The following is a 26,641-nucleotide window of genomic DNA, read 5'->3' as shown; positions in this document are numbered from 1 at the left end:
AGTCCATTCCTGTCTCCTTTGGGCCCTTTGCAGTTTCTTCTATGTGGAATGCTCTCTCCACAGATCCTTCATGGCTGGCTCTTATTTTTTCAACAACTATCTTAAAAGTCACTTCCCCAGGGGTGCCTGGGTGGCTCAGTCAGTCAAGTGTCTACCTTTGTTTCAGGTCATGATCCCAGGGTCCTGGGATCGAGCCCTGCATCGTGCTTCCTGCTCAGCAAGGAGCCTGCTTCTCCCTCTCCCTCTGCCGCCCCCCCCCCCCCGCTTGTGCTCTGTCTCTCTGTCAAATAAACAAAATCTTTTTTTTTTTTTAAGATTTTATTTATTTATTTGACAGAGAGAGACACAGCGAGAGAGGGAACACAAGCAGTGGGAGTGGGAGAGGGAGAAGCAGGCTTCCTGCTGAGCAGGGAGTCCAATGCGAGGCTCAATCCCAGGACCCTGTGATCGTGACCTGAGCCAAAGGCAGATGCTTAACGACTGAGCCACCCAGGCGCCCCAACAAAATCTTTATAAAAAATAAAACATCTATTAAAAAAAAAGTCATTTCCCCAGAGCAGCCCTCTGACCATCATGTCCTCTTCCTCACCATTTTCCCTCACATCACCCTAATTTTATTCATGACACTTAGGAATGCTTAAACTTATCATGTTCACTTCTATATTAATCTTGTTTATTGTCTGCTTCCCTTCTCTAAATGCTAGTCCCAAAAGGGCAGGAATTTTTCTCTCATTCGTTGCTGTGTCCCCAGTGCCTAGGACAGGGCCTGGCATATAAGAGGTGCTCAAGAAATATTTTTCAAATAGGCTCTTGTTTCATTTGCACAAACGCACATTGAGATGTCAACTCAGGAGTCCAATATGGGGCTCTGTGTTGGTCTCTGCGGTCGGGAGAGAAATCACTCTGGTACCTTCTCCCTCAAAGAGCCCTGCCCTCCAGGCATAACGAAGGGTGCAGGTGAGGCCGCTGATGAGGGACTCGTCCCACCCAACATTTGCTCCTCCAGGGTGTGACAAGGCTTGCTGACAGCAGCTGCTGGTCCACGCTGACCTCTATCCTTTTGCCCCTTTGCCTTCCAGAAGGATTTGCCTCTGCCCCGGAAAAGCAGCAGGTGAGCCTTGGGGAAAGATGCGCGGGGCTGGCCGTCCCTTCTCGAGCCCGGGTGGGGGCGCCAGGGGCGCGCGCGGGCGGGGCCTGGCGCGCTGGGGCACAGCAGCGCCCCCTCCCGGCGGGCGGCAGTGGCACGGCCCGCCCTTCCCCCGCCCTCCCCTGCCCGCTGCGGCTTCAGCCTCCGCCCCGCGCGCTCCCTCCTCGCGCTGCCGCCGCCACTGCCGCACCTGCCACCATGTCGCCGCCGCCGGGTCATGTCTGACTCTCTCTGGACCGCGCTTTCCAATTTCTCGATGCCCTCCTTCCCTGGCGGCAGTATGTTCCGCCGCACCAAGAGGTAGAACCCCATCCCTCAGACCCTGACCCGGCCCTCCCCACCAAAGCCGCCCCTCTGGCCGCTGCCGCAGGGCGGGGCCCGGGATGCTGCACCCGGTCCAGCTGCGCCAGAGGTGCCCGTGCGGCCCCTTCCTGAGGGGGGATGGGGCTGAATTGGGGACTGTGTGGGCCGAGACTGGGGGGACTGTATGCCGGAGAGGACCGCCACGGGGCGGGGGGGAGGAGGCTGCGCCGGGTGGGGGGTTGCGGCGCCTTTGTGTGCTGGCGCTGCGGACTCCGGCAACCCAGTGGGGGTAGGGGAAGAAGGGGAGGGTGGGGGACTTGGCACCCTCGGAACAATAGCCGCAGCCTGGCCTCCCCCCCACCCCCATGCCGCGTGTTCCTGGCCTCGCTAATATGCTCAGTCACTGTGGCGGGGAGTGAGGGGGATGGAGGGGCTGGGGGCTCCCTCTTCAGAAGCTGGGATCCTGAGGGGCAGAGGGAAAGGGGGCGCTTTATCATAGCCCAAACTACCCCCCACCAAGAACACAGCCTCATACGGAAAATAGTGACACACAGCGTCACGTAGGACATGATGTCACACACATACACACACTACAGCCCCAGTGGCCCAGATACACCCTGGAGCCATCACGCATACAGGGGCCATAGGTCCGAGTCGTGCCCAGACACACAGGGACCCCCCAGCATCACACACAGACGAGTAAGCTCACAGGTACAGGGTTGTGTACACCCAGTAAGATGTCACATGCATGGTAACATACACACACACACATGATTCTGGCATCTAAGATGCACACAGACACATGTATGGCAATGACATCCATGCACCCAACAATGTCACAGCACATCATATCACCTAAGCATGTCACATGCAGTGTTACATGGATGCAGAATAAATGACACAGGGAATCTTGCAGAGATAGAGACACAGAATCACACACGGAAGACTCATCTAGGGAATGTCACACATGGTGGCAGGTTCAAACATGCCCCGTATCACAGGGTGTGAAACTCAGACACGATAGATGCTACACGTGGATACATGAGGAGATTGTCACATACGCAAGGGCAGGATATCACATAGACTTAGAACGCCGCACAAAGACATAGACACATGCAGCAGAAATCATACACGCATGTGGTACAGCACACAATGGCACACAGCCATGGACAAGCGGCATTACACACTGTGCCACATAGACACACAAAGGTACAGGTTGTATCACATAAGATAAACCCAACCCAGTGCTGAGCTCACACCCTGGGTGCCACATGTGCATACATACAGAGAATGTCATGCACAGCCCCAAAGGCACGCGTGTGCTCAGTATCTCCAATGGTGTCACATGGACAGCATGTCTATTATTCCATGACTGACGCTGTGCTCACATGGTCACACATGCTGAGACCTCTGTCACCTCCTCCACTGAGCAATCCTCTGGGGGCACCTCCAAGCACCCACAGAGAGGGGACAGGTGGGGGTCTGAGATGGGAAGGTGGACGGTTGGGTTCACAAACTCACTGGGCTGTGGCCTGGCCCGGTCCCCTTGCCTCGCCTTCCGCGCAGCTGCCGCACCAGTAACCGGAAAAGCCTCATCTTGACCAGCACTTCGCCCACGCTGCCGCGACCCCACTCCCCACTGCCTGGACACCTGGGTGAGACAGGTGGTGGGTATGGACCAGACTAGAAGGGGTGTGGCCACAGCCTAAGGGAGGGGCCACAGGCGAAGGGTGTGTTCATGGCGCAGGACTGGGCCGAGTCTGGACAGAGGAAGAGCCGGATTGGGCAAAGGGCGGGACCATCCTTGTGTGGCCTTGGTCAGTCGGCAGAGGGACAGGCATTGGTGGGCAGAGGCTCAGACAGAGCTAGATTGAAAAGAGGATGGGGCTGAAGGGAGGAACCATACCTGAGGAGCGGGGCCATCTCTGACGAAGACAGAACCGGCCTGGAGGGGGGCTGGGCTGACTCGGTAACTTAGGGAGGCGGGGCCACAGCTAAGGGGCCGTGGTCAACTCATACGTGGGTGTGGCTAGACTAAAGCGGGGAGGAGCTGGTGTTTGCAACCCTCTTTGAAGACTGGAAGGCCTGGTGGGATTGCCTCCCACGCCAAGCCTTAAAATCACCCTCTTTCCGCCACAGGTAGCAGTCCCCTGGACAGCCCCCGCAACTTCTCCCCCAACACCCCCGCCCACTTCTCGTTTGCCTCCTCCCGAAGGTGAGTCCCTCTCTCCAGGGCCCTAGAACCCTGGCCGGACCCTCCCGACCCACCGTCTGGGCCACCATCTGTTCCCCTCCTAATTGCACCTGAGCCAGGGCCCGAGGGACGCGCAGAGTGCCCCAACGTCCCAGCGGGAATAAGCGCCTGGCCTTAGGGGCGGGGTCTATGAGAAGGCGGGGCCAACCTCCTATCAGGAATTAGAGGAGGAGTGGGACTTCCTTTGCCTTGGAGCGAAAGCGCCTGCGCCCTGAGCCCAGGGTCTCAGTCTCCCTAGCCTCTAGTTCCTGGCCGGGCGTTTCCATAGCAACAGGACCGGGAGCGGAGATGAGGTGCGCAAGCGCAGACTTCATGATGCCCACCGAGGGACCCTTGATCTCCAAGAGGAAGGGCACCTGGGGCTATTTCTCGAGGGCCCAAGAGGAGGAATTTCAGGTGTCCCTACTGGGGTCTTTGGGGGTTTCTGGAGAGTCGCTAATGAATTTCCTCGGGCTTTTGGCGAAATTGGGGGAGGCAAAAAGATTCCTCCAATGTGTTTTGGAGAAACTTCTGGGAGTCACCAGGATGTTTGCGCGGGTCTCTTTTTCTTTAAACTTTATTCATTCTAAAAACGTTGTCTGAACACGTGCTGTGATCTGGGAATTGAGCATAACAGGTGAATGACACCCAGTCTCTATCTTCGGAGTTAAGCTGGGGTGGCATACCAGAAAACCTGGATCACCGCAAAGGCTGGTGAAGGCTGTCGTGTGGGACTCACACGGGACTGTGGGGACAGAGGATGGCTCCCTGGGGTGGGTGGGGAAGACCCTCTTGGCTGTGGAATTCAGCTGAGGGCAACAGGGAGCCAGAAAATGGCTCTAAGATTGGGCTTGATGCAGTTGCCTGGGCTGGGAGGGCACTGCCTGGAGGGAGGAATGAGGGACGAGTCTCGTGCACGGGAGTGTGGGTCCCTGTGATGTGCGATCTGTGTGCTGATGTGGATGTGCGAGTATGAGTTTGTGAGACTATGAAAATGTGAGGCAGCCCGTGCCTACACATGTGTCCATAGGGGTGTGCAGCAGTGTGCGAATGTGAACATGTGTGAGTGTGTACGTGTACATTTGTAAATGTGTGTGAATATGTGAGGGAGCATGCCCTTCCAGGAATGTCTCCATGTGAGTGTGCAGTCTGGTGGGAGTGTGAATGAATGTGTGGCTGTGTGGGAGTTCGAATGTGTGACTGAGTGCGTGAGGGTTCTTAAATGTGTCTGTGTGAATATGGAAGGGTAGAAAGTGTGTGGGGGAGTGTGCGTCTTTGTGTCAGAGGGTGAATACTGGGTCCTAAGTGTATGTGTTTATATGTGAGTGTATATCTGGTTTTGCATGTGTGTGGGTGTTAGTGCAGGAAAGTGTGATATTTGGATCCACGTAGGGGACAGTGAGTGTGTGTGAGTGTGTTGAGGAGTCATGTGTGAATGTGTGTGACTGTCAGTGTGTGAATTTGACCACACTAGTCGCAACAACACTAGTGGGTGTGGACATGAGAGTGATCATGTGTGTGTGTATGTGTGTGTGTATGTTTGAGGGAGGGGCCTTTCTTTGAAAAGACTCAAGTGGTCTCACTCTGAGCGCTTTCTCATTGGGGGCAACTATTGGGACTCCTCTGGATTGATTTCCCTGAGTGGGCTTTTTCTGGTCCTCCTCGGGGTTCGCTTTGGAGGCTTGTTTGATGTGAGGATGACAGGAAAGGAGGATCATCGTAAGGAGTAGAGGAGACTGATCTTTGCTCCAGGTCCCTGGTGCCTGGCTGCAAGACTTCCTTTTTACCCCCTTGGCTCTGAGGGCCTTTTGGAATCTCAGGCAGAGCACAGATATATCCCCGCATCCCTTACCCTGGTGGTGGCCAGTGGCTTCTATCACACCCTGAGGAGTGGGGGGACCAGTGGGGCCTTGCAGCCTCTGAACATCTTGGCTGGGTTCCAGGGCGGACGGACGCCGTTGGTCTCTGGCTTCGCTTCCTTCGTCTGGCTATGGCACCAACACACCCAGCTCCACCGTCTCGGTGAGTTGGCAAGTGGGCGAGTGGGTGGGAGTTTCAGGGAAGCCCTGCAACCTGAAGGCCCACACCCAGGCCAGTGGTCAGGCTGACCTTAAGGAGAGTTTGGGTTTTTTCTTGTTTTCCAAGATGTCACCCGTCCATCTATTGGCAAGTTACAGGTCCCCTCGAAAGCCCTGTTCTCTGCCCTCAACATATCTTCTTGGGGGTCCTACTCATCACTGACTTATTTTACAGATAAAGATATTAAGGCTCATGTGTTGAGCCACTTGCCCAAGGGGCTCAGCTGGCCAAGGTCAGCACACCCTTCACCCAGAACACATTTGCTCCACCCCTGCAACACCCAAAGTCTCTCTCTCTCCATCTGCTCCCTTTTCTACCTGTGTTTCTGGTTCACTCATCCATCCATTGGTATGATGTTCAGTAGACATTTATGTGACTGTCATATGGTGGGTGGGCTCTATAAGCTGGGCCAGGATCCAAGGACTGATGAAGCCCTCATGAGGGGAGACAGAGCAGTAAGAAGACATTTGCAACACGGGGTGGTGGGAGCTGTTATGGGAGTAGCACCAGACGAGGTGATAGCAATATAGGGGGGACCTGATTCAGCTGGGGGGAGGGTCAAGGAAGGCTTCCTGGAAGACGTGGAATTGAAGCCAAGACAAAGGAGCAGCAGGAGTTTGGCAGGTGGAAGAAGGAAAGGAAGGGTGTTTCAGGAAGAGGACGAGGGAACAGCATGTGTAAACTCCCAGAGGCAACAGAACAACTTGTTGCCTTTGGAAAGCTGAAGATAGCTTTGAGTGGCTGGAGCTTTGGGTTGGAAGTGGAGGAACGGGGGTGAGGCAGGCAGCACCCTTGGTCATACTGGGGCTTCTCAGCCAGGGCAGGGAAGTAGATCTTATTCTAAATGTGGTGGGAAGCCATACAAAGTCTTTTTTGCTTTATATTAAATTATACTAAAATTTCAGCCTGAAATATTTGAAATTGTGGTTCTGTAGGTCATAGGTTATGTGCATTGAAAAAATTATTTTAATAGACTCTGATGGGATGGGGAGTGAGTGATGTAATGTTTCAAAGGATCCTTCTGCCTGCAGAATCCAGTGGATATCCTTGTTTTCTCCACTGATATCTGTGGGTCTGTGTTTGTGCATGTTAGGTCCTGACTAGGGACCAAGCAGAACCAAGATCTTACCATCAAGGAGCAGACAGCAATAAAAATTAGTAGTAAAGATATAGTAAGTCAGGAGATAAATATGGCAAGAAGAAACAAGATAGGACAGGGATAGGAAATGATGGATGTGTATTCAGAGGGATGAATGTCACCCAGAGGGGTGACATTTAAGCAAAGATGTGAAGGGGGAATGATCAGTAGTAGATATGCTCCAGGCAGAGGGAACAGTCAGTGCAAAGGCCCTGAGGCAGGGGTGTGTGTGGCTTGTTCAAAGACCATCAAGGAGGACTGTGCCGCTGGAACCGAGTAAATGATGGGGAGAGTGGGAGGAGGTGACGGCAGAGAGATAGGATCTAATCTTGCAAGATGTTGTGGGTCTTGGGAAGGACTTTAGGGTCCACCCTGAGTAAGGTGGGAGCCATGGAGGGTTCTGAACAGAGGAGGGATGTGACTTGACTCAGGTTTTAAACAGGCTCCCACTGGCCACATCTGTGTGAGTGTCACAGTTCTCATCCGTGTCTGTCCCTGTCCCCCTGTCTGTCTCCAGGAGTCCCAACCTGGACCCTGGGATCCAAGGATCATAAACCAGGTCCTGATCCCGACCCTGCCCAGTGGCCCATCAGCCCCAGGAGTCCCAGCCCAGGGTCGCGAGATGTGGGGGGACCGCGGTGGCTCTGACCCCGGCCCCGCTCCTCCCCGCAGTCTTCCTGCTCCTCCCAGGAGCGCCTGCACCAGCTGCCCTACCAGCCTACCGTGGATGAGCTCCACTTCCTCTCCAAACACTTTGGCAGCACCGAGAGCATCACTGACGAGGATGGTGGCCGCCGCTCTCCTGCCGTGCGGCCTCGCTCGCGGAGCCTCAGGTGGGCAGACACCCCCCCACACACCCACCCAAGCTGATGATCTGGGGGTCTGTGTACTGCGAGATCCCTGTCCGCGTGATTAAACGAGTTGCAACACGATGGGTGAAGTTTTACCGGGGTTGGGGGGGGGGGCGGTGGGGAGGAATCTGGTGCCTGGCTGTTTTCGAAGGCAGGGGGCTGGACAGGATGGGCTTCTCTCCCCGCAGCCCCGGGCGCTCCCCCTCTTCCTACGACAACGAGATCGTGATGATGAACCATGTCTACAAGGAGAGGTTCCCGAAGGTGAGGCGGGGCGGGGGGCGGCCGCTGGGAGGCCGGGCGGCGGGAGCCCTCGCTCGCCTTAGCTCCGCGCGCCCCCTGGTGGCCGGCGCGCGCAGCGCAGGCTCCTGGTGGCCACTGCCTCCAGGCGCAGCCCCGCGCCGGCACCCCCGCCCCGCCTCTGTCCCTCCCGCAGGCCACCGCGCAGATGGAGGAGAAGCTGCGCGATTTCGCCCGCGCCTACGAACCTGACAGCGTGCTGCCGCTGGCCGACGGCGTGCTCAGCTTCATCCACCACCAGATCATCGAGTTGGCCCGGGACTGCCTGACCAAGTCTCGAGACGGCCTCATCACCACCGTCTACTTCTACGAATTGCAGGAGAACCTGGAGAAGCTGCTGCAGGACGTGAGTGCACGGGAGGCTGGCCTCATTCGTGCCCAATGCTTTCCTTCACCCCACTTCCATTCAGAGGGCGCCTACCGCGTGCCAGGCGCCAGCGTGGAGCTGAGATTCCAGGGGTGGACAAGAAAGACGTGCTCCCTAGGTCTGATGGGGGCGGCAAGAATTTAACCTCCCTCACCTCTTTCAGGTCTTTACTCTAAGGTGGCCTCTAGACCCCCTTATTTAAAATGTAAACCTCTGCTCAAACTCACCACCCACTGTCTCTTTAGTTTTCTCCTTAGCACTTAGCACCATCCAGCATGATGTTTTTTTTTTTTTTTTTTTTGGTCTTATTTCTTGTCTCACTTACTGAAATTATGAAGCAACTCCTGTGTGCTGGGGTACTGGGAACCCAGCAGTGAACAAACCAGAGAAATATTCCTGCCCTCTTGGGGGTGATACTCTTTTTTTTTTTTTTTTTAAGATTTTGTGTATTTATTTGAGAAAGAGAGGGAGAGTGCAAGTGAGAGAGAGCACAGGGGAGGGGCAGAGGGGGAGGGAGAGAGAGAGAGAATCTCAAGCCGACTCCCCGCTGAGCAGGGATCATGACCTGAGATCATGACCTGAGCTGAAATCAAGAGTCTGACACTTAACCAACTGAACCACTCAGGCGCCCCTCTTTTTTTTTTTAAAGATTTTATTTATTTGACAGAGAGAGACACAGTGAGAGAGGGAACACAAGCAGGGGGAGTGGGAGAGGGAGAAGCAGGCTTCCCGCTGAGCAGGGAGCCCGATGTGGGGCTCCATCCCAGGACCCTGGGATCATGACCTGAGCTGAAGGCAGACGCTTAACTGGCTGAGCCACCCAGGTGCACTTTTTTTTTTTTTTTAAGATTTTTATTTATTTTTGACAGAAAGAGAGAGTGTACAAGCAGGTGGAGCAGCAGGCAGAGGGAGAGGGAGAAGCAGATTCCCCACTGAGCGGGGAGCTGGCAGGGGCTTGATCTCATGAGGCAGAGATCATAACCTGAACCGAAATGAAATCAAGAGTCCAACGCTTAACTGACTAAACCATCCAGGCGCCCCTTTGGGGCTGATATTCTAATGTGGGAGGTGGATAGGAAACATGGAAACAGACAAATCAAGGAATTCCTTGATTTCAGCTGATGCTTAGGGCTATGAAGCAAATAGAACAGGGCAACCTGACAGAGTGTCAGGGGCTGCCTTGTAATGTCCAGGAGGCCTCCCCGGAGGAGGTGACATTGAAATTGGGGCAAGAATAATGAGGAAATGACAGTTATGAGAAATGCTGGGGGAAATGTGTGCTGAGCAGAGTGAAGAGCCAGACGTGAGAATCGAGTCTGGGAAATTCCAGGAGCACAGAAGCCAAGTGAAATGAAGTTGGATAAGGGCACAAGGACCAAAATACAGAGCTTTGGGCTGTAGGCCCCCACTCAGACCTGAAGGGCAGTACATTGGTATCATTATGGGTTTTAGCATCAGATCTGGTTTGAGTCTGGATTCTGCCACTAGGTTCATAGGATTTGAGGGCACAGACTCCAAATGGCCTAGATTCATATCTAGCTCATCACTTACTGTGCAGCCTTTGCCAAGTTACTTAACCTCTCTGCACCTCAGTCCTTCTGCTATAAGAAGGGAATTTGCTCATTCATTAACTCCACAAATATTCATCAAGCACCTATTTGGGCCTCCCACTGCCCTAGAAGCTGGAGAATTACCTAGAAATAAAACAAACAAAAGTCCCTGCCCTCAGGAAGCTGACATTCTAATAGGAAGAGTCAGAAGATAAATAATAGGCATCAGGACTGGGACTAGGATGAGGCAAGTGATTCACCCCCCCAAAATTAATTAATTAATTAATTAATTAATTTTTAAAGATTTTTATTTATTTATTTGACAGAGAGAGACACAGCGAGAGAGGGAACACAAGCAGGGGGAGCGGGAGAGGGAGAAGCAGGCTTCCCGCGGAGCAGGGAGCCTGATGCGGGGCTCAATCCCAGGACCCTGGGATCATGACCTGAGCCAAAGGCAGACGCTTAACGACTGAGCCACCCAGGCGCCCCAAAAAACATTAATTATTGAAAAAATTAAAAAGTAGGTGTATTAAAACTTAACATTAAGTATTTTTCAAAAAATTTTTAAAGATTTTTTATTTATTTATTTGACGAGAGAGCACAAGTAGGGGGAGCAGCTGAGGGAGAGGGAGAAGCAGGCTCCCTGCTGAGCAGGGAGCCCAATGTGGAGCTGGATCCCAGGACCCTGAGATCATGACCTGAGCTGAAAGTAGATGCTTAATGACTTGAGCCACCCAGGTGCCCCAAGTATTTTATTTATAATCAAACTAGAATTTGTTAGAATTTTACTTTCCTGCTTTTAATGAAAACAAACTCATCAATAATATTTTCATTAAAACTGTTAATCACTGAGGGGCTCCTTGGTGGCTCTGTTGGTTAAGTGTAAAACTCTTGATTTCAGCTCAGGTCATGATCTCAGGGTCATGGGATCGAGCCCGGCACAGGGCTCCATATTCAGTGCAGAGTCTACTTGAGATTCTCTCTCCCGTTCCCTCTCCCCCCTCTCCCCCTCAAATAAATAAATCCAACTTTAAAAAAATCATTGAGAAACCATGTATAGATTGCCACACACTATTCCTTTTGCTTCAAGCTCCAATATGGCTTGGCACAACCCTACTGGATCCTATCCTTATTTAAATTTTGTTATTTTGCTTATCATAGATCTTTTGCATTATTTTTTCAAATACTGCATTAAAATATCAGTTATCTTGAAGACTGAGATTTTTGGCATCAAGGTGAATGTCTCATTGCCTCACCCTGGTCTTGGCCCTGAGAGGCATGATAGAGAAATTTATATATGGCTTTTTAGAAGGGGCTTCATGGGGTAGAAAACAGGAGAAGTAGAGTAGGGTAATAGCGATTGAAGATGCAGTCAGGAGGTGGGGTGTGGGTGTGATTTTTAGAGTCGGGTGTTGGGGTCAGGGGAGGCCTCCATGAGGAGGTGACAATGGAGCAGAGACCGAAGGAGCAGAAGTAGGGAGCTGCCCAGGGACTGGAGAGGAGAGAATGCCAGGCAGAGGGATTCTAACTTGGCCTGGAATATAGGGTTGTTTTGAAGATGAACTGAATGAGTGAAGGTTTTAGGACAGCGCTGCCTATGATCATCATCATCATTTTTTTTAAAAGATTTATTTATTTAGGGATGCCTGGGTGGCTCAGTCAGTTAAGTGTCTGCCTTTGGCTCGGGTCATGGTCCTGGGGTCCTGGGATCAAGTCCCACTTTGGGCTATTCGCTCAGTGGGGAGCCTGCTTCTCCCTCTGCATGCCGCTCCCCCTGCTTGTGCGCTCTCTCTCTCCCTCTGACAAATAAATAAAGTCTTTTTTTTTTTAAGATTTTATTTATTTATTTGACAGAGAGAGACACAGCGAGAGAGGGAACACAAGCAGGGGGAGTGGGAGAGGGAGAAGCAGGCTTCCCTCCAAACAAGGAGCCCGATGCGGGGCTCAATCCCAGGACCCTGGGATCATGACTTGAGCCGAAGGCAGACGCTTAACGACTGAGCCACCTAGGCGCCCCAAATAAATAAAGTCTTAAAAAAAAGATTTATTTATTTATCTGAGAGAGGTAGAGAGAGAGTGTGCGCACGTGAGTGGGGGGAGGGGCAGAGGAAGAGAATCCTCCAGCTGACTCTGCCCTGGGCATGGAGCCCATCATGGGGCTCCATCTCAAGACTCATGAGATCAGGACCTGAGCCCAAACCAAGAGTCCGATGCTCAGCCAACTGGGCCACCCAGGCGCCCCCATCATCATAATTTTTACCGTGTGGCCTTGGCCTTAGTTTTCTCACTCATAAAATGGGACACCAGCAGCAGTGTGTGGGGTTGGGAGAGGGGCCTGGCTAAAGCAGAGCACCCGTGAACCACTCCCCACCACTGTGCCCGCCACCCCAGGCCTATGAACGCTCCGAGAGCATGGAAGTAGCCTTCGTCACTCAGCTGGTCAAGAAGCTGCTCATTATCATCTCGCGCCCCGCGAGGCTGCTGGAGTGTCTGGTGAGGGGGCTGGGCATGGGCAGGGGGGCGGGTGGGGGGGCGGTCTTGGACCCGCTGCCAGCCCGTCCTTGCCCTGCCTTAGGAATTCAACCCCGAGGAGTTCTACCACCTGCTGGAGGCGGCGGAGGGCCACGCCAAGGAGGGCCACCTTGTCAAGACCGACATCCCCCGCTACATCATCCGCCAGCTGGGCCTCACCCGCGACCCCTTCCCAGGTGCCAGCTGGTGGGCGCAGGGGGCTGTGGGTGGACCCGCCCGGACCCCTGCCTCTGCTCACTTGCAGTCCCTTCCTAGATGTGGTGCCCCTGGAGGAACAGGACAGCGCTGGCTCCAACACGCCTGAGCAGGACGACCTGTCTGAGGTAAGGCCGGGAGGGCCAGCGGTCAGCACTCTGGTTCTGGCCGCGGCTCTTGGTTCCCGCTAGGAGCCTCAGTTTCCCCATCTGAGAAATGGGCTAATAATAACAGCTGTTCCTCCATGGGCTTTTTTCTTTTCATGGTAAAATACACATAATACACACCCATGTACACACGGTACATAAAAATGTGCCATTTTAACCATTTTAAAACATTTTTATTTATTTTTTATTTTTTATTTTTTTAAAGATTTTATTTATTTATTTGAGACAGAGAGAATGAGAGCGAGAGAGCATGAGAGGGCGGAGGGTCAGAGGGAGAAGCAAACTCCCCGCCGAGCAGGGAGCCTGATGCGGGACTCGATCCCAGGACTCCAGGATCATGACCCGAGCCGAAGACAGTCGCTTAACCAACTGAGCCACCCAGGCGCCCTTTAAAACATTTTTAAAAAGATTTTTCATTTATTCGAGAGTGCGAGAGAGAGGTGGAGATAGAAGCAGAAGGAGAGGGACAAGCAGGCTTGGTGTTGAGTATGGAGCCCCACATGGGGCTTGATCTCACCACCCTGAGATCATGACCTGAGCTGAAACCAAGAGTTGGATGCTTAACAGACTGAGCCACCCAGGCACCCCCATTTTAACCATTTTAAAATAAACAATTCGTTGGGTTTTAGTACATTCACAATGTTGTGTGGCCATCACCTCTCTCTAGTTCTGGAACATTTTCATTACCCCCAAAAGGAAACCATGTCCCCATTAAGCAGTTTCTCCCCATTCCCCCTCCCCCCACCAGCCCCTGGCAACCACTAATCTGTATTCTGACTCTATAGATTTGCCTATTCTGGATATTTCATATAAGTTTCATATTTCACAGAAATGTATATTTCCTATACATTTCATATAAATTCACTTTCACTCTGTGGCCTTTTGCATCTGGCATAACATTTTCAAGGTTCATCCATATTGTAACATGAAATCAGTGCTTCATTCCTTTTTATGGCTGAATAATATTCCATCATAGGGATCCACCATATTTGTTTGTCCATTGTCCATGGATGGATATTTGGGTTGTTTCTATCTTTTGGTTGTATGAACAGTGCTGCTATGAACATTTGTGTACAAGTGTTTGGACAACGGTTTCAGCTCTTTTGAGTATATACCCAGGAGCAGAATTGCTGGTCATATGGTAATTGTGGGGAGCCCTGCATGGGGTTTTGAGTAGGTTGGATGTCTCTCTGTGTTAACAGCTCAGCATAGTGAAAATTGCCATAATCCCACCTCTAAGCCAGCCACACTTTGACGGATGTCCCCATGTCACATACTGGCCACACATGTGTTTTTGCTGAACTGTGCAGTGTTTTTTTTAAAAATTTGAAGCAAAATATAGAAAGGAGATGATTTTGACTCAAAATCTGAGTGTGGGCCTTCTTTTGAAAAATCAGAGGTTCTAGGGGCACCTGGGTGGCTCAGTCGTTGGGCGTCTGCCTTCGGCTCAGGTCATGATTCCAGAGTCCTGGGATCGAGCCCCGCATCGGGCTCCCTGCTTTGCGGGAAGCCTGCTTCTCCCTCTCCCACTCCCCCTGCTTGTGTTCCCTCTCTCGCTGTGTCTCTCTCTATCAAATAAATAAAATCTTAAAAAAAAAAAGAAAAAGAAAAATAAGAGGTTCTAATAACATGGTTGTGGAGCCAGCTGGCACTAAGTGGGGGCTGGCTTGTGATAAGGGGTACCTGCCTCCCAGTCACCCATGGCCCCCACCTATCCTGCCTGGCCCCTGAAGGCATTTGAACTTGTAACACCCTTTGTTTCAAACTCTATCTATGAATTCTCACACATATACAAACACATCTTTCCTTCATATATATATTTAACAGAATCTCACTACCCATGCCATTTGTTTAATTTTTTGAATAGGTAATGGAATGACATCACTCAAAACTCTAAAACACTAAAAAGGTATTTATCTTTAATTGTTGTTTGTAGGATTCTACCTATTCCATTCAATCAAACTTGTTGAGTGATTCAAATCTTCCATCTCCCTATTCTTTTTTTTTTTTCCTGATTAATCTAATAGTTTCTGAGAAATATGTGTTAAATCCTGGTTTTCAGCAATTTCTTCCTGCAAGTCTATCAATTTTTTGTGTCAGATGTTTTTAGGCTACATTCTGAGGAGCATACACATTTAATATTTTTATATCACACATTCTTGTGTAATGTTTATGGAATGAATCTCTTCATCCTAAAGAAAAATAAACATAATTTTCAAAAAAGGTATACAGTGAAATATCCTATACCCACCCTTGTCCCCCACTGACCTATATCCCCCCAAATATTATTAGTATATGTGCTACTGAGCACCCCCCAAATATGATTAGATAGCTAGCTCTATTTTGCCACAAAAACATACAGTACATATTGTTCCTTGCTTCCCCTCCCACCCACTTAATAAAATACTTTGGAGGGCCTTCTGAATAAATGTACTGAGAGATTCCTCACTCTTTTTAACAGTGGCACAATATTCCTTTACACAGATACTCCTCATGTGTTTATTTAACCAATTTTCCTATAGATGAACATATGAGCTGTTTCCAGTGTTGCAATGGGCAAGATAATACATTTGTCATTTTTCACATGCAAATCTGTAGCATTAATTCAAAAATGAAATTACTGGATCAAAGGGAACATGCATTTGGAATTCTTTTATATGCCAAAGTACCTGCCATGGGGGTTGTACCAATTCACACTCCAAATAGCAAGGTATAAAAGTACCTGTTCCTCCACAGCTTTACTCAGAGTGTGTCAGCCTTTTGGATTTTTTTGCCAATCTGCTAGGTGAAAAATTATATCTTGGGGTAGTTTTAATTTGCTCTTCTTCCACCATATATGAGGTTCAGCATCTTTTCATAGGCAATACATGAACAATTGAAGAGAAAATATAAGCAAGATACATGAACTATGAACTATCTTGCCTATATTTTCTCTTCAATTGTTAGGCTTTTTGTTATTGATTTCTGGAAGTTCTTTGTATATTAAGGTGCTTATTTTGTAGGCTTCTTTCCTAATGGAAAAAAGTTAGGAATATGGCTTCAGAGTCAGACAGTATGGTTCAAGTCCTGACTTTGTTACTCCTTTACTATGGCACTTGGGTGAAGGATCCATCCATCCCCTCAGATTCCTCATATGTCAATGGAATAATAAGAGTTCCAATTTTATGATGGTGGTGGTCGTCTCCATTTATCCCCTGCAGGGCCGCAGCACCACCACCAAGGCTAAGAAACCACCTGGAGAGAATGACTTCGAGACCATCAAGCTCATAAGCAATGGTGCCTACGGGTGAGCCACCCGGGGCTCTGGCGGGGGGAGGGTGGCGGAGGCCGGGTGTCTCGGAGGTGATGGCCGGTCCTCGCTCTCTCCCCCTGCAGCGCTGTCTATCTTGTGCGGCACCGCGACACGAGACAGCGCTTTGCAATGAAGAAGATCAACAAACAGAACCTGATCTTGCGCAACCAGATCCAGCAGGCCTTCGTGGAGCGTGATATACTCACCTTTGCCGAGAACCCCTTTGTGGTTGGCATGTTCTGCTCCTTCGAGACCCGGCGCCACCTCTGCATGGTCATGGAATACGTGGAAGGTGTGGCTGCCTGCAGGATCGCAGGGAAGATGGGGGGATGCATGCTGGTCATGGTTGCTCAGCGGCCTGTCTGAGCCCTAGTCACCATACTGACTATCCACCTGTACGTTTATCTACCTATTTATTCAGTCATTGATTATCCATCTCATCTGTTTATAACCTAGCCATCTATTGGTTTATCTGTTTTCATTTCATTCAATATAGAACATCCATCCAATTACCCATCCATCCTCCATATATTCATTTGCTAATCCATCAGTTTTTCCATCCATCCATGTACCATCTCTTCATCCATTCATCCTTCCACCCACCCCATCCATCCATTCATCCATCCACCCATCTCTCCATCCTGTCCATCCATCCATCCATTCTGTCCATCCATCCTGCCCATCCATCCATCCATCCTGCCCATTCATCCATCCATCCACCCATCTATCCATCTATCCATCCATCCATCAATCCATCCCATCCATCAATCCATCCCATTCATCCATCCATCCTATCCATCCATTAATCCATCCACCCATCCATCCTGTCCATCCTTCCATCCATCCACCCATCCATCCCATCCATCCATCCATCCATCCATGCATCCATCCATCCACCCACGCATCCATCCATCCACCCATTCATCCATCCATCCACCCATCTATCCATCCCATCCATCCATCCCATCCATCCATCCATCCCATCCATTCATCCAGTCATTTGATTATCATCCCTTTGTTCATTCATATTATCTGTTATCCATTATACATCTATTTTTAAAAATTAATAGGCTTTATTTTTTAAAGTATTTTAGATTTACTGAAAAATTGACTGGAAAGTACATTGAGTTCCCACATACCCCCTTTCCTCACAGTTGCCTCTACTCTTCACATGTTGTGTTTGTGTGGCACATTTGTTATAATTGAACCAATATGGATACATGATTATTAACTGAAGTCCCTATAGTAGAGTTCGCTCTTTGCCTTGCACATCTATTTTCATCTATCCATCTTTTTATATATCTAGCCATTCAGTCACCCATTCATTTATTCACCCACCTACTCACCACTCATCCGTCCATCAATACCTATGTATCTATTTATTAATCCATCATCCACCCATCTCTTTACTATCATATTTTTATTCCTCCATCCACAACTCTATTCTAGCAGCCTCTCATCCTATCTGGCTATCTCCTTCCATTCGTCCACAATTTGTCCATCAGTTTATACATCCATCTACTTGATATCTGTCCATCCAGCCACCGATGTATATTTTTTTCATCTGTTTATCCACCCATCGATGCTTATATTCGCGCAAATATTAATTCATCCATTGCCCCAAACACACATACTGTGGTTATTAGGACACACATGGTCTCATGGAGCCACACTATGCTGCCCCCAAGCCTTTAGTCCACCACCCATTCACTCAACAGATGTCCCCTCATGGTTTTTCTCATGCCACATGCCGCTGACGGCACAGTGGGGACCCAGATGGACACACCTCTGCCTTGTGGAGGTTACATTCTGGCCTGTGTAGCCAGACAATAAACAAGCCAAAGGAGAGCAGGTGATTTCATATATGAGGATGGCATCAAGGACCGTAACGGAGAGGAATCCCAAGCACAAAGTCTCTTAAGTGAGAAGGTGTCTGGATTTGGAGGAGTAGTGAGGAGGCCAATAAAGCTGGAGCCAAGCGAGCAAGCCAGGGGGAGAGTGGGGGGAGATGAGGATGGAGAGGTGATGGGGCTGAGCATGCAGAGCTTAGCAGAGCCCCGAATGGCATTGGATTTCACTCCAGTGCAACAGACATCAGCTATAAGGAAGGTTTTAAGCAGAGCTGATATGATCTGATTTATATTTTGAGAATATCCATTTAGCTGCTGCAGTGAGGGCAGAAGCAAGGAGATCAAGATGGAGGTGACAGCACATGTTTAAGGTCATGTGCCTCCTGAGTGTGGCCCAGCCCCAAAGTCTCATTTGGAAGTCAATCCAGCTTGGTTCTCATCATAAGTGTGTGTCAGGATTACCTAGGGTTGTGGCCAAATGCAGATTCCTGAGCCCCACCCTCAGGGAGTCAGTCTGATTTGTCAGTTTCTGATGCTGAGCTAAATCTGGCTCAAGCTGAAAGAAAGGAAGGAAGGAAGGAAGGAAGGAGAAAAAGAAGTTGTGATTAAAAAAATCATATCTGGGTGCTCAAACTATGTCACTAGGAATCTCTTCATCTCTTGACTCTGCTCTTGCATGTGTGGACTTCCCTCTAGACAGGCCCTGACATAGCAGAGTTGTCATCCAGCTGATCACAGTTTACATCATTTATGAGTTCTGCAATCTTTGTGAAAATAGAAGGGGAAGTCTGAGGGCTGATTCACTGAAGCGACTGGGTTACATGCTGACCCAGCCGCTGCACCTGGAAGAAAATCTGGCCCTTGAAAGAGAAGTTAGGAGTGGATCTTAGGAGACCAAAATACGAATGCCGTCTACAGCAAACCTGCTAGGGGCCAGGAATCTACATTTTAAGGCCCCAGACCCTCAAGATTCAGACTCCAGGAGATCAAGGGCCATGCTCCCAGGCTTTAATCCTGACCAGATCTCACCTCCACCATTGACTCCCTGCATGACCCAACCTCTCTGAGTCTCAATCCCCTCCTGTGTGACATTGGCTGATTAGACTCACTTGGGAGGATGGCTAAGAGGAGAGAAGCCTGGTAGAGGGCACTCCCCATGGGACCTGGGGGGGGGAGGCCCCTCTCCAAGCCTCAGTTGTCATTGGCTGTAAAATGGGAGCCGTGTGAGGTGAGGACTTGGTGGCTGGTGAGTGCTCAGCTCTGGGCTGAGGGTGCCTCCCTCTTCACATGGGCCAACTCCTTCCCCCACAGGGGGGGACTGTGCCACCCTGCTGAAGAACATCGGGGCGCTGCCCGTGGAGATGGCCCGCATGTACTTCGCAGAGACAGTCCTGGCACTGGAGTACCTGCACAACTATGGCATTGTGCACCGGGACCTCAAGCCTGACAAGTGAGCCTCTCCTATCACTTCATTCCTGCCCCTCGGGCAGCCCTGGCCTGAAAGGACCAGGAATGAAGTGGACGCGGGCCTCACTTCTGAGACCCCCGCCCCCCAACACACACACTCATTGCAGCCTACTCATCACCTCTATGGGGCACATCAAGCTCACGGATTTTGGCCTCTCCAAGATGGGGCTTATGAGCCTCACCACCAACCTGTATGAAGGCCACATCGAGAAGGACGCCCGGGAATTCCTGGACAAACAGGTGTGTGTGCGGTCGTGGGGGTCACCGTGGGTGGAGTGACCCGACAGAACTGTGGGGCCCAGGGTCTGGTGGGGGACTCGGCTCTCCCTCGAGGCCCCTCCTGCGGCCCCGGGCGCAGGCTGACGGCCTGCCCCCAGGTGTGTGGGACCCCAGAGTACATCGCACCCGAGGTCATCCTGCGCCAGGGATACGGCAAGCCGGTGGACTGGTGGGCCATGGGCATCATTCTCTATGAGTTCCTGGTGGGCTGCGTACCCTTCTTTGGTGATACGCCCGAAGAACTGTTTGGACAGGTCATCAGCGGTGCGTGCCTCTGTGGGGGGCAGGGGGGCAGGGGGACACAGGCCCACTCAAGGTTTTGTAGGCTCCAAAAGCGACCCCCAGCCCTGCCTTTTCTGCAGATGACATCCTGTGGCCGGAGGGGGATGAGGCCCTGCCCACCGACGCCCAGCTCCTGATATCCAGCCTCCTGCAGACCAACCCCCTGGTCCGGCTAGGGGCAGGTAAGGGGTCTGCTTTTCAGAGAAACTAAGGACTGGGGGCCATTGCCAGAGAGTAGGACTCCAAGTCCAAGTGGTCCGGGGCTATCTCCAGGGTTGGCCTTCAGCGGTCCCTGGAACCACCTCCCCTCCTCCCTCCACCACTCCATCCCCAGGTGGTGCCTTTGAAGTGAAGCAGCACAGTTTCTTTCGAGACCTGGACTGGACAGGACTGCTGAGGCAGAAGGCCGAGTTCATCCCCCACCTGGAGTCCGAGGATGACACCAGCTACTTCGACAGTGAGCAGGGACAGGGGGCGGGATCCGGTGAGATCGGGCCCTCAGTTAGGCCTAGGCTGGGACGCGAGCCGAGCAGGAGACCTCCCAGCCCCAGCCGGATCAGAGGGCTGAAGTTGTGGAGGGGGCGTGGTTGCTCGGAGGCGTGGCCTGGCATGGAGTGCCCTAGGTGGGATCTGGAGGTGTGGCTTTTCTGGAGCCGAGAGGGGGGCTGGGACCCAGCCTGGGGGAGGGGCCTGAATCTGACCCGAGAATAGGGCAGGGGCCTGGCAGGGGCGTGGCCGAGCCTGTGGGCCCGGCTGGAAAGAGGATCGGGTTCCGGTGGGGGTTTTATCTGAGGCGTGGACCCTTGCCTGCGGTTATGGCCCACCCCCCAATCCTCAGCCCGCTCAGACAGGTATCATCACGTGAACTCCTATGACGAGGATGACACCACCGAAGAGGAGCCTGTGGAAATACGCCAGTTCTCCTCTTGCTCGCCGCGCTTCAGCAAGGTGGGCCAAGGCTGGGCTAGGGGTGGGGTGAAACCCGGGGGGGCGGGGCCTGGGTGGAGGCGGGTCTTTGCTTCCCGGGCACGACGGGTTGAGGAGGCGAAGGGTGGTGGGTCCGCAATGGGGCGGGGCTGAGGAGACAGGAGAGCAGGGTCCCAGGCCCGAGGTCTCAAGCCGGGGAATTACTGAAGGGGTAAGAGATCTGGGGGTGATAAGGCCTGCGGGGGAGGCAGCCTGGGGGTCTTGGGACTGGCCTGTGGCACTGAGTGGAATCTGACGGGAACCTGGACAGATGTGGAAAGCAGGCCCACGGTGGGGCGGGGCTAGTTCTGGACGGGGCGGGGTCGGGACCTGGGGCTGGACAGAAAGAGGGGCGGGGGCGGGCCGGGGCAAGGCTTGGCAAGGCTGGGCAAGATCTCGCATTGAGGAACCGCGTGTAAGGGGGTCAGGGCCTAGCCGGGGCGAGCGTAGACATAACTGGGTGAAGCCTGGGGAGGTGGGGCACGAAGGAGAGCATATTCTTGAGGGCATGGGCAGGGCAGGGCCTAACTTTGTGGAGTGGGGCCTGAGTTGAAGAATTGTAGGTGGTTGGGGTACCTCTCAGAATTGGGCGGGGCCCGGACTTGGGAGGTGGAGCGTAGTGTGGACGGGTCCAGTAGCGGGAAGCGGATTGGTTCGGGAGCGAAGGCGGGAACCGGGGCCGGGCTTGCCTCCCACCACCACCCGCCCGCGCGTTCAGGTGTATAGCAGCATGGAGCAACTGTCGCAGCACGAGCCCAAGACCCCGGTGGCGGCAGCGGGGGCCAGCAAGCGGGAGCCGAGCGCCAAGGGCCCAGAGGAGAAGGCGGCCGGCAAGCGGGAGGGCCTGGGAGGCCTGACCCTGCGCGAGAAGACCTGGAGAGGGGGCTCCCCGGAGATGTGAGCAGGGACAGAACTGGGCTTGGGGGCGGGGCCCGGGGGGCGTGTCTCTTCTGACCACTACTCCTTCGTGCAGCAAGCGTTTCTCGGCTTCGGAGGCCAGCTTCCTGGAGGGGGAGGCCAGCCCCCCGCTGGGCGCGCGCCGCCGTTTCTCCGCACTGCTGGAGCCCAGCCGCTTCAGCGCCCCCCAAGAGGACGAGGATGAGGGCCGGTTGCGCAGGCCTCCCCGGCCCAGCTCTGACCCCCCGGGCTCGCTGGATGCGCGGGCCCCGAAAGAGGCAGCTCAAGGGGATGGCACCCCCAGCGCTGGGGACCCCGAGGCCAGTGAGTGCTCCCTCCTGCCGCCTCCCCCAGTTCCGCAGTGGCCATATAGTGAACATTTCAGTGAGTGTGGTGCGGTTTATGCAAGAGCTCACCCACTCTTTACACTGCAGCCTGGGGATTCTCATCAACATGGGGAACACCCCATATTCCATGCTCAGTCAACAAATGTATTTGAGCACTCCTCTGTATCAGGAGCTGTGCTAGATGGATATGTTACCTGTTTTCGTGAAACTCACAAGTAAGAGAGAGAAGCGGGAAGAGCATTTCAGGCAGAGGGAACAGCATGCAGGAAGTCCGTGGCCTTAAACTGACCCCTAACCCACTTGCTCTGTTGCAGCTGACCGCCCACGCCCAGGTGACCTCTGTCCAGCCTCGAAGGATGGGGACTCATCCAGCCCGAGGGCCACCAATGACCTGGTTCTGCGCCGGGCGCGGCACCAACAACTGTCAGGAGAGCCCGCAGTGGAGAAGAGACCTTCTCGAACTGGGGGCAAAGTCATCAAGTCCGCCTCCGCCACTGCCTTGTCCGTCATGATTCCTGCAGGTGACGCTGGTCTCCACGTAGCAGGGGAGGGGCTGTCTCCATTTGTGCCAGGATAGGCCAATGAGAACACTGTATTTTCCCTGTCCACAATGATTGGCTCTGGGATGGACCAATGAGAACCCTGGGACTTTGACTTGGGGGGAATGAGGAGCAGCTACAGGGAGAGATGTATCTTGTTGGCCCCAATCTCTGATTGTGATTCTTTGTCTGCAGTGGACCCCCATGGAAGCTCACCCCTGGCCAGTCCCATGTCCCCACGATCTCTCTCCTCTAACCCATCCTCACGGGACTCCTCACCCAGCCGGGACTACTCACCGGCTGTCAGTGGACTCCGCTCCCCTATCACCATCCAACGCTCTGGCAAGAAGTACGGCTTCACACTGCGTGCCATTCGGGTCTACATGGGTGACTCGGATGTCTACAGTGTCCATCACATTGTCTGGGTGAGCACACATGCTTGGAGTCTATGTCCGGAGGTGGGGGGTGGGTGGAGGGGAAAGAAGGACCTCCAGGGATGAAGGACAGCTCAAATTGTAGAACCAGGACCTGGATAAGAGTCCTCTGTGACCTGTGCTCTCACTTCCCTTTCTGAGCCTCAGTTTCTTCATTTGTAAAATGGGGAGGATGATTACTGTTTCATTAGGTGTTATGAGGATTGCTGTGCATGCAGAGTTAGGCGTCTGGCACAGAAGCTCAGGGAGCTTTCTTTGTTACCAATCCTGTGACTCTACCCCTGTGGGGTGTCTTGTCCCCAGCACGTGGAAGAGGGAGGCCCAGCCCAGGAGGCCGGGCTTTGTGCTGGTGACCTCATCACCCACGTGAACGGGGAGCCTGTGCATGGCATGGTGCATCCTGAGGTCGTTGAGCTGATCCTTAAGGTGAGTGCAAGGGCGGGAGCCCCGAGCGGGGAGGGCCAGGGAGGGTTGAGAGATCCTGGGGAACTGGAGCTGCCTGAGCAGCCTCCCCCAGGGCATTTCTCCCCTTTCTTCCCCTAGAGCGGCAATAAGGTAGCGGTGACTACAACGCCCTTCGAAAATACCTCCATTCGCATTGGCCCCGCACGGCGCAGCAGCTACAAAGCCAAAATGGCTAGGAGGAACAAGAGGCCCTCTGCCAAGGAGGGTCAGGAGAGGTGAGTGGGGTCAAGTGCAGTTGGCAGGCCTATAAACAGCAGGCTGAGGGAACACTTGTGGTTTTGTGTTGTTGTTTGAGCAGTGGGCGGGGCTAAGGTGGGAGGTGGTGAGGACGAGAGAAGGGACGTGCCCAGGAAAAGTGGCCAGCTGGGCCATCGAACAAAAACAAGAGGACTGAGTGAGAAGGGCTGGGAGAGTGCGAGAAGCCAGGAAAGGAAGCTGTGCCAGGTTTCTAGGCTGGGAGAAAAACCTTGTGGGAGGTGTCTTGGGAGGTGGGCAGGGCCAGCACTTGTCTATTAGAGAGGGTGCTGTCCGGGAGCCGGTCCTGACCTGTTGGATATATTTAGGCGGCTGGGGGGGGCGGGGCTAGGAGAAGGGATTTCTATGTGAAATGAGCCCCCTAGGCAAGACTGGGCCGACTGAAATAATTTCTTCCCTTAGGGGTAGGAGGAGCTAGGAGAGGTGGGTGGGGCCAGGAGACTTGTGTTTAGATCAGAGGGTTTGGCGTTTTGGCCTGGACAAGTCGTTGAGTGGGGGATCTGAGTGAGAGGAGCCAGACAAAACTGAGTCAGGTGAATTTCTTCCTGCCCTGTTAGGTGGGTGGCAGCTGGAGAGGGAGGGGCTAGAGAGGTGGGCGGGGCCGGGAAAAGTTGGTTCGGTGTGGATGGGTTGTTCTCGCTTGGGCTGGGAACGGCCAGAAAGGAATGGGGGCCTGAGATGGGGAGGAGCCAAATAGGACCAGAGTTAGGAAAAGTTCTTTCGGTTTTGATAGGTAGGTGGCAGCTGGAGAGGGAGGGGCCAGGAGGGGTGAGCCGTCCCCAGGGGTGGATGTGCGGCCCTAAAGTGGAAGAAGCCAGGCGTTCTGGAACTTGGTGAAGGGTAGGTGGCCCCCTCTTTGTCCCCCAGCAAGAAGCGCAGCTCCCTCTTCCGCAAGATCACAAAGCAGTCAAACCTGCTGCACACTAGCCGCTCGCTGTCGTCGCTGAACCGGTCGCTGTCGTCCAGCGACAGCCTCCCGGGCTCGCCCACGCACGGGCTGCCCGCACGCTCGCCTACGCACAGCTACCGCTCCACGCCCGACTCCGCCTACCTAGGTACGCTCTGCGCCTGCGCGCGGCGGGCCGAGCGGCGCGGGGTGGCGGGGCTGTGCCCTGGCTGTGCCCCCGGCGCGCAACAGCCCCTCTCGCCCACCCGCAGGCGCCTCCTCCCAGAGCAGCTCGCCGGCCTCGAGCACGCCCAACTCGCCAGCGTCGTCGGCGTCGCACCACATCCGGCCCAGCACGCTGCACGGCCTGTCGCCGAAATTGCACCGCCAGTACCGCTCCGCGCGCTGCAAGTCGGCCGGCAACATCCCGCTGTCGCCGCTGGCACACACGCCGTCCCCGACACAGGCGTCGCCGCCGCCGCTGCCGGGCCACACGGTGGGCAGCTCGCACACGACGCAGAGCTTCCCCGCGAAGCTGCACTCGTCCCCACCGGTGGTGCGCCCGCGCCCCAAGAGTGCCGAGCCCCCGCGCTCGCCGCTCCTCAAACGCGTGCAGTCGGCAGAGAAGCTGGGAGCCTCGCTGGGCGCCGACAAGAAGGGCGCGCTGCGCAAACACAGCCTCGAGGTGGGCCACCCGGATTTCCGCAAGGACTTCCACGGCGAGCTGGCGCTGCATAGCCTCGCCGAGTCTGACGGCGAGACGCCCCCCATCGAGGGTCCTGGCACACCTAGGCAGGTCGCCGTCCGTCGCCTGGGCCGCCAAGAGTCGCCCCTGAGCTTGGGCGCGGACCCGCTGCTGCCCGAGGGCGCCCCCAGGCCGCCGGCGTCCAGTAAGGAGAAGGAGTCTCCGGGTGGTGCCGAGGCCTGCACCCCACCCCGTGTGACGACCCCCGGGGGCCGGACCCTGGACACCAGCGGCACACGGCACCAGAGCGTGCAGACAGAGGATGGAGCAGGTGGGGTGGCCAGGGCTGTGGCAAAGGCCGCGCTGAGCCCAGTGCAGGAACACGAGACCGGCAGGCGCAGCAGCTCGGGTGAGGCAGGCACACCCCTGGTGCCAATTGTCGTAGAGCCTGTGCGTCCCGGGGCCAAGGCCGGGACGCCCCAGCTTCCTGGTGCAGACTCCAAAGGGTTGCAGGAATCCACGTCCCTGGCGCCTCCCGCACCTGAGGTCCCCCGGGGTCGGGAGTGCTGGGTGCTAGAGGTGGTGGAGGAGCGGACCACGCTGAGCGGGCCTCGCTCCAAGCCCACCTCCCCCAAACTCTCTCCAGAACCCCAGACCCCCTCCCCAGCCCCCACAAAGAATGCGCCCAGCAGTGCAGGGCCCCCAGTCCTACCCACTTCCCCCTTGGTCCCAGCCACCAAGCCTGAGGTGGGGCTGACCTCCCGGTGCCCTGCTGAAGCTGTACCCCCAGCAGGCCTGACCAAAAAAGGTGCACCCTGCCCCACGCCTCCAGGCCCATAGCCGAGAGGGCCACTGGCCCTGCTCTGTACAGCCACCTGTATACATATGTACACATATAAATAAAGTGTGTCTGTGCTGTGTGAGCTTTCTGCAGCTCACCCCACCTCCCCTGGCCGGGCAAGACATTGTGTTTCTGCCCCCTTGCCTGTGTGCGTCTTGAGGTCTGATTACCATCGAGAAGGGAGGTGAGTCTTGGGTGGACCCTTCCTTGTGGTCCCACTTATTTATTTATTTTATTTTTTATTTATTTATTTTTAAAGATTTTATTTATTTATTTAATTGACAGAGAGAGAGA

At 53.7% G+C, this 26,641-nt stretch overlaps 1 protein-coding gene across 1 annotated transcript; it reads left to right on the top strand.

Annotated features, from left to right (window-relative positions):
* Positions 1 to 1,342: 1,342 nt before the first annotated feature.
* Positions 1,343 to 26,561, top strand: MAST1 (microtubule associated serine/threonine kinase 1). Its single transcript, XM_045863863.3, has 26 exons — positions 1,343 to 1,447; positions 3,017 to 3,105; positions 3,590 to 3,665; positions 5,627 to 5,705; positions 7,573 to 7,733; positions 7,940 to 8,015; positions 8,188 to 8,397; positions 12,360 to 12,461; positions 12,544 to 12,676; positions 12,756 to 12,823; positions 16,063 to 16,148; positions 16,238 to 16,446; positions 19,316 to 19,454; positions 19,579 to 19,711; positions 19,849 to 20,014; positions 20,113 to 20,214; positions 20,367 to 20,489; positions 20,871 to 20,980; positions 21,717 to 21,895; positions 21,972 to 22,219; positions 22,557 to 22,763; positions 22,977 to 23,206; positions 23,519 to 23,641; positions 23,759 to 23,895; positions 24,803 to 24,990; positions 25,094 to 26,561. Exons 1-26 carry the CDS (start codon positions 1,365 to 1,367, stop codon positions 26,344 to 26,346), a joined length of 4,710 nt encoding a protein of 1,569 aa, XP_045719819.1. The 5' UTR covers positions 1,343 to 1,364; the 3' UTR covers positions 26,347 to 26,561.
* Positions 26,562 to 26,641: the final 80 nt, after the last annotated feature.

The sequence above is a fragment of the Mirounga angustirostris genome, unplaced genomic scaffold, assembly GCF_029215605.1.
Source record: "Mirounga angustirostris isolate CCGP_5_RB_7025 unplaced genomic scaffold, mMirAng1.0.hap1 SCAF_1, whole genome shotgun sequence".
Classification (NCBI taxonomy): domain Eukaryota; kingdom Metazoa; phylum Chordata; class Mammalia; order Carnivora; family Phocidae; genus Mirounga; species Mirounga angustirostris.
Note: the sequence above shows the minus strand (reverse complement) of the source record. Positions and strands in the feature narration are given on the sequence as shown.

Coding starts and splice junctions, on each gene's coding strand:
- MAST1 (XM_045863863.3), top strand. CDS start 1,365: ATGTCTGACTCTCTCTGGACCGCGCTTTCCAATTTCTCGATGCCCTCC. Junction 19,712..19,848: donor GGGAATTCCTGGACAAACAG/GTGTGTGTGCGG, acceptor GCCTGCCCCCAG/GTGTGTGGGACCCCAGAGTA. Junction 20,981..21,716: donor GCTCGCCGCGCTTCAGCAAG/GTGGGCCAAGGC, acceptor CCGCGCGTTCAG/GTGTATAGCAGCATGGAGCA.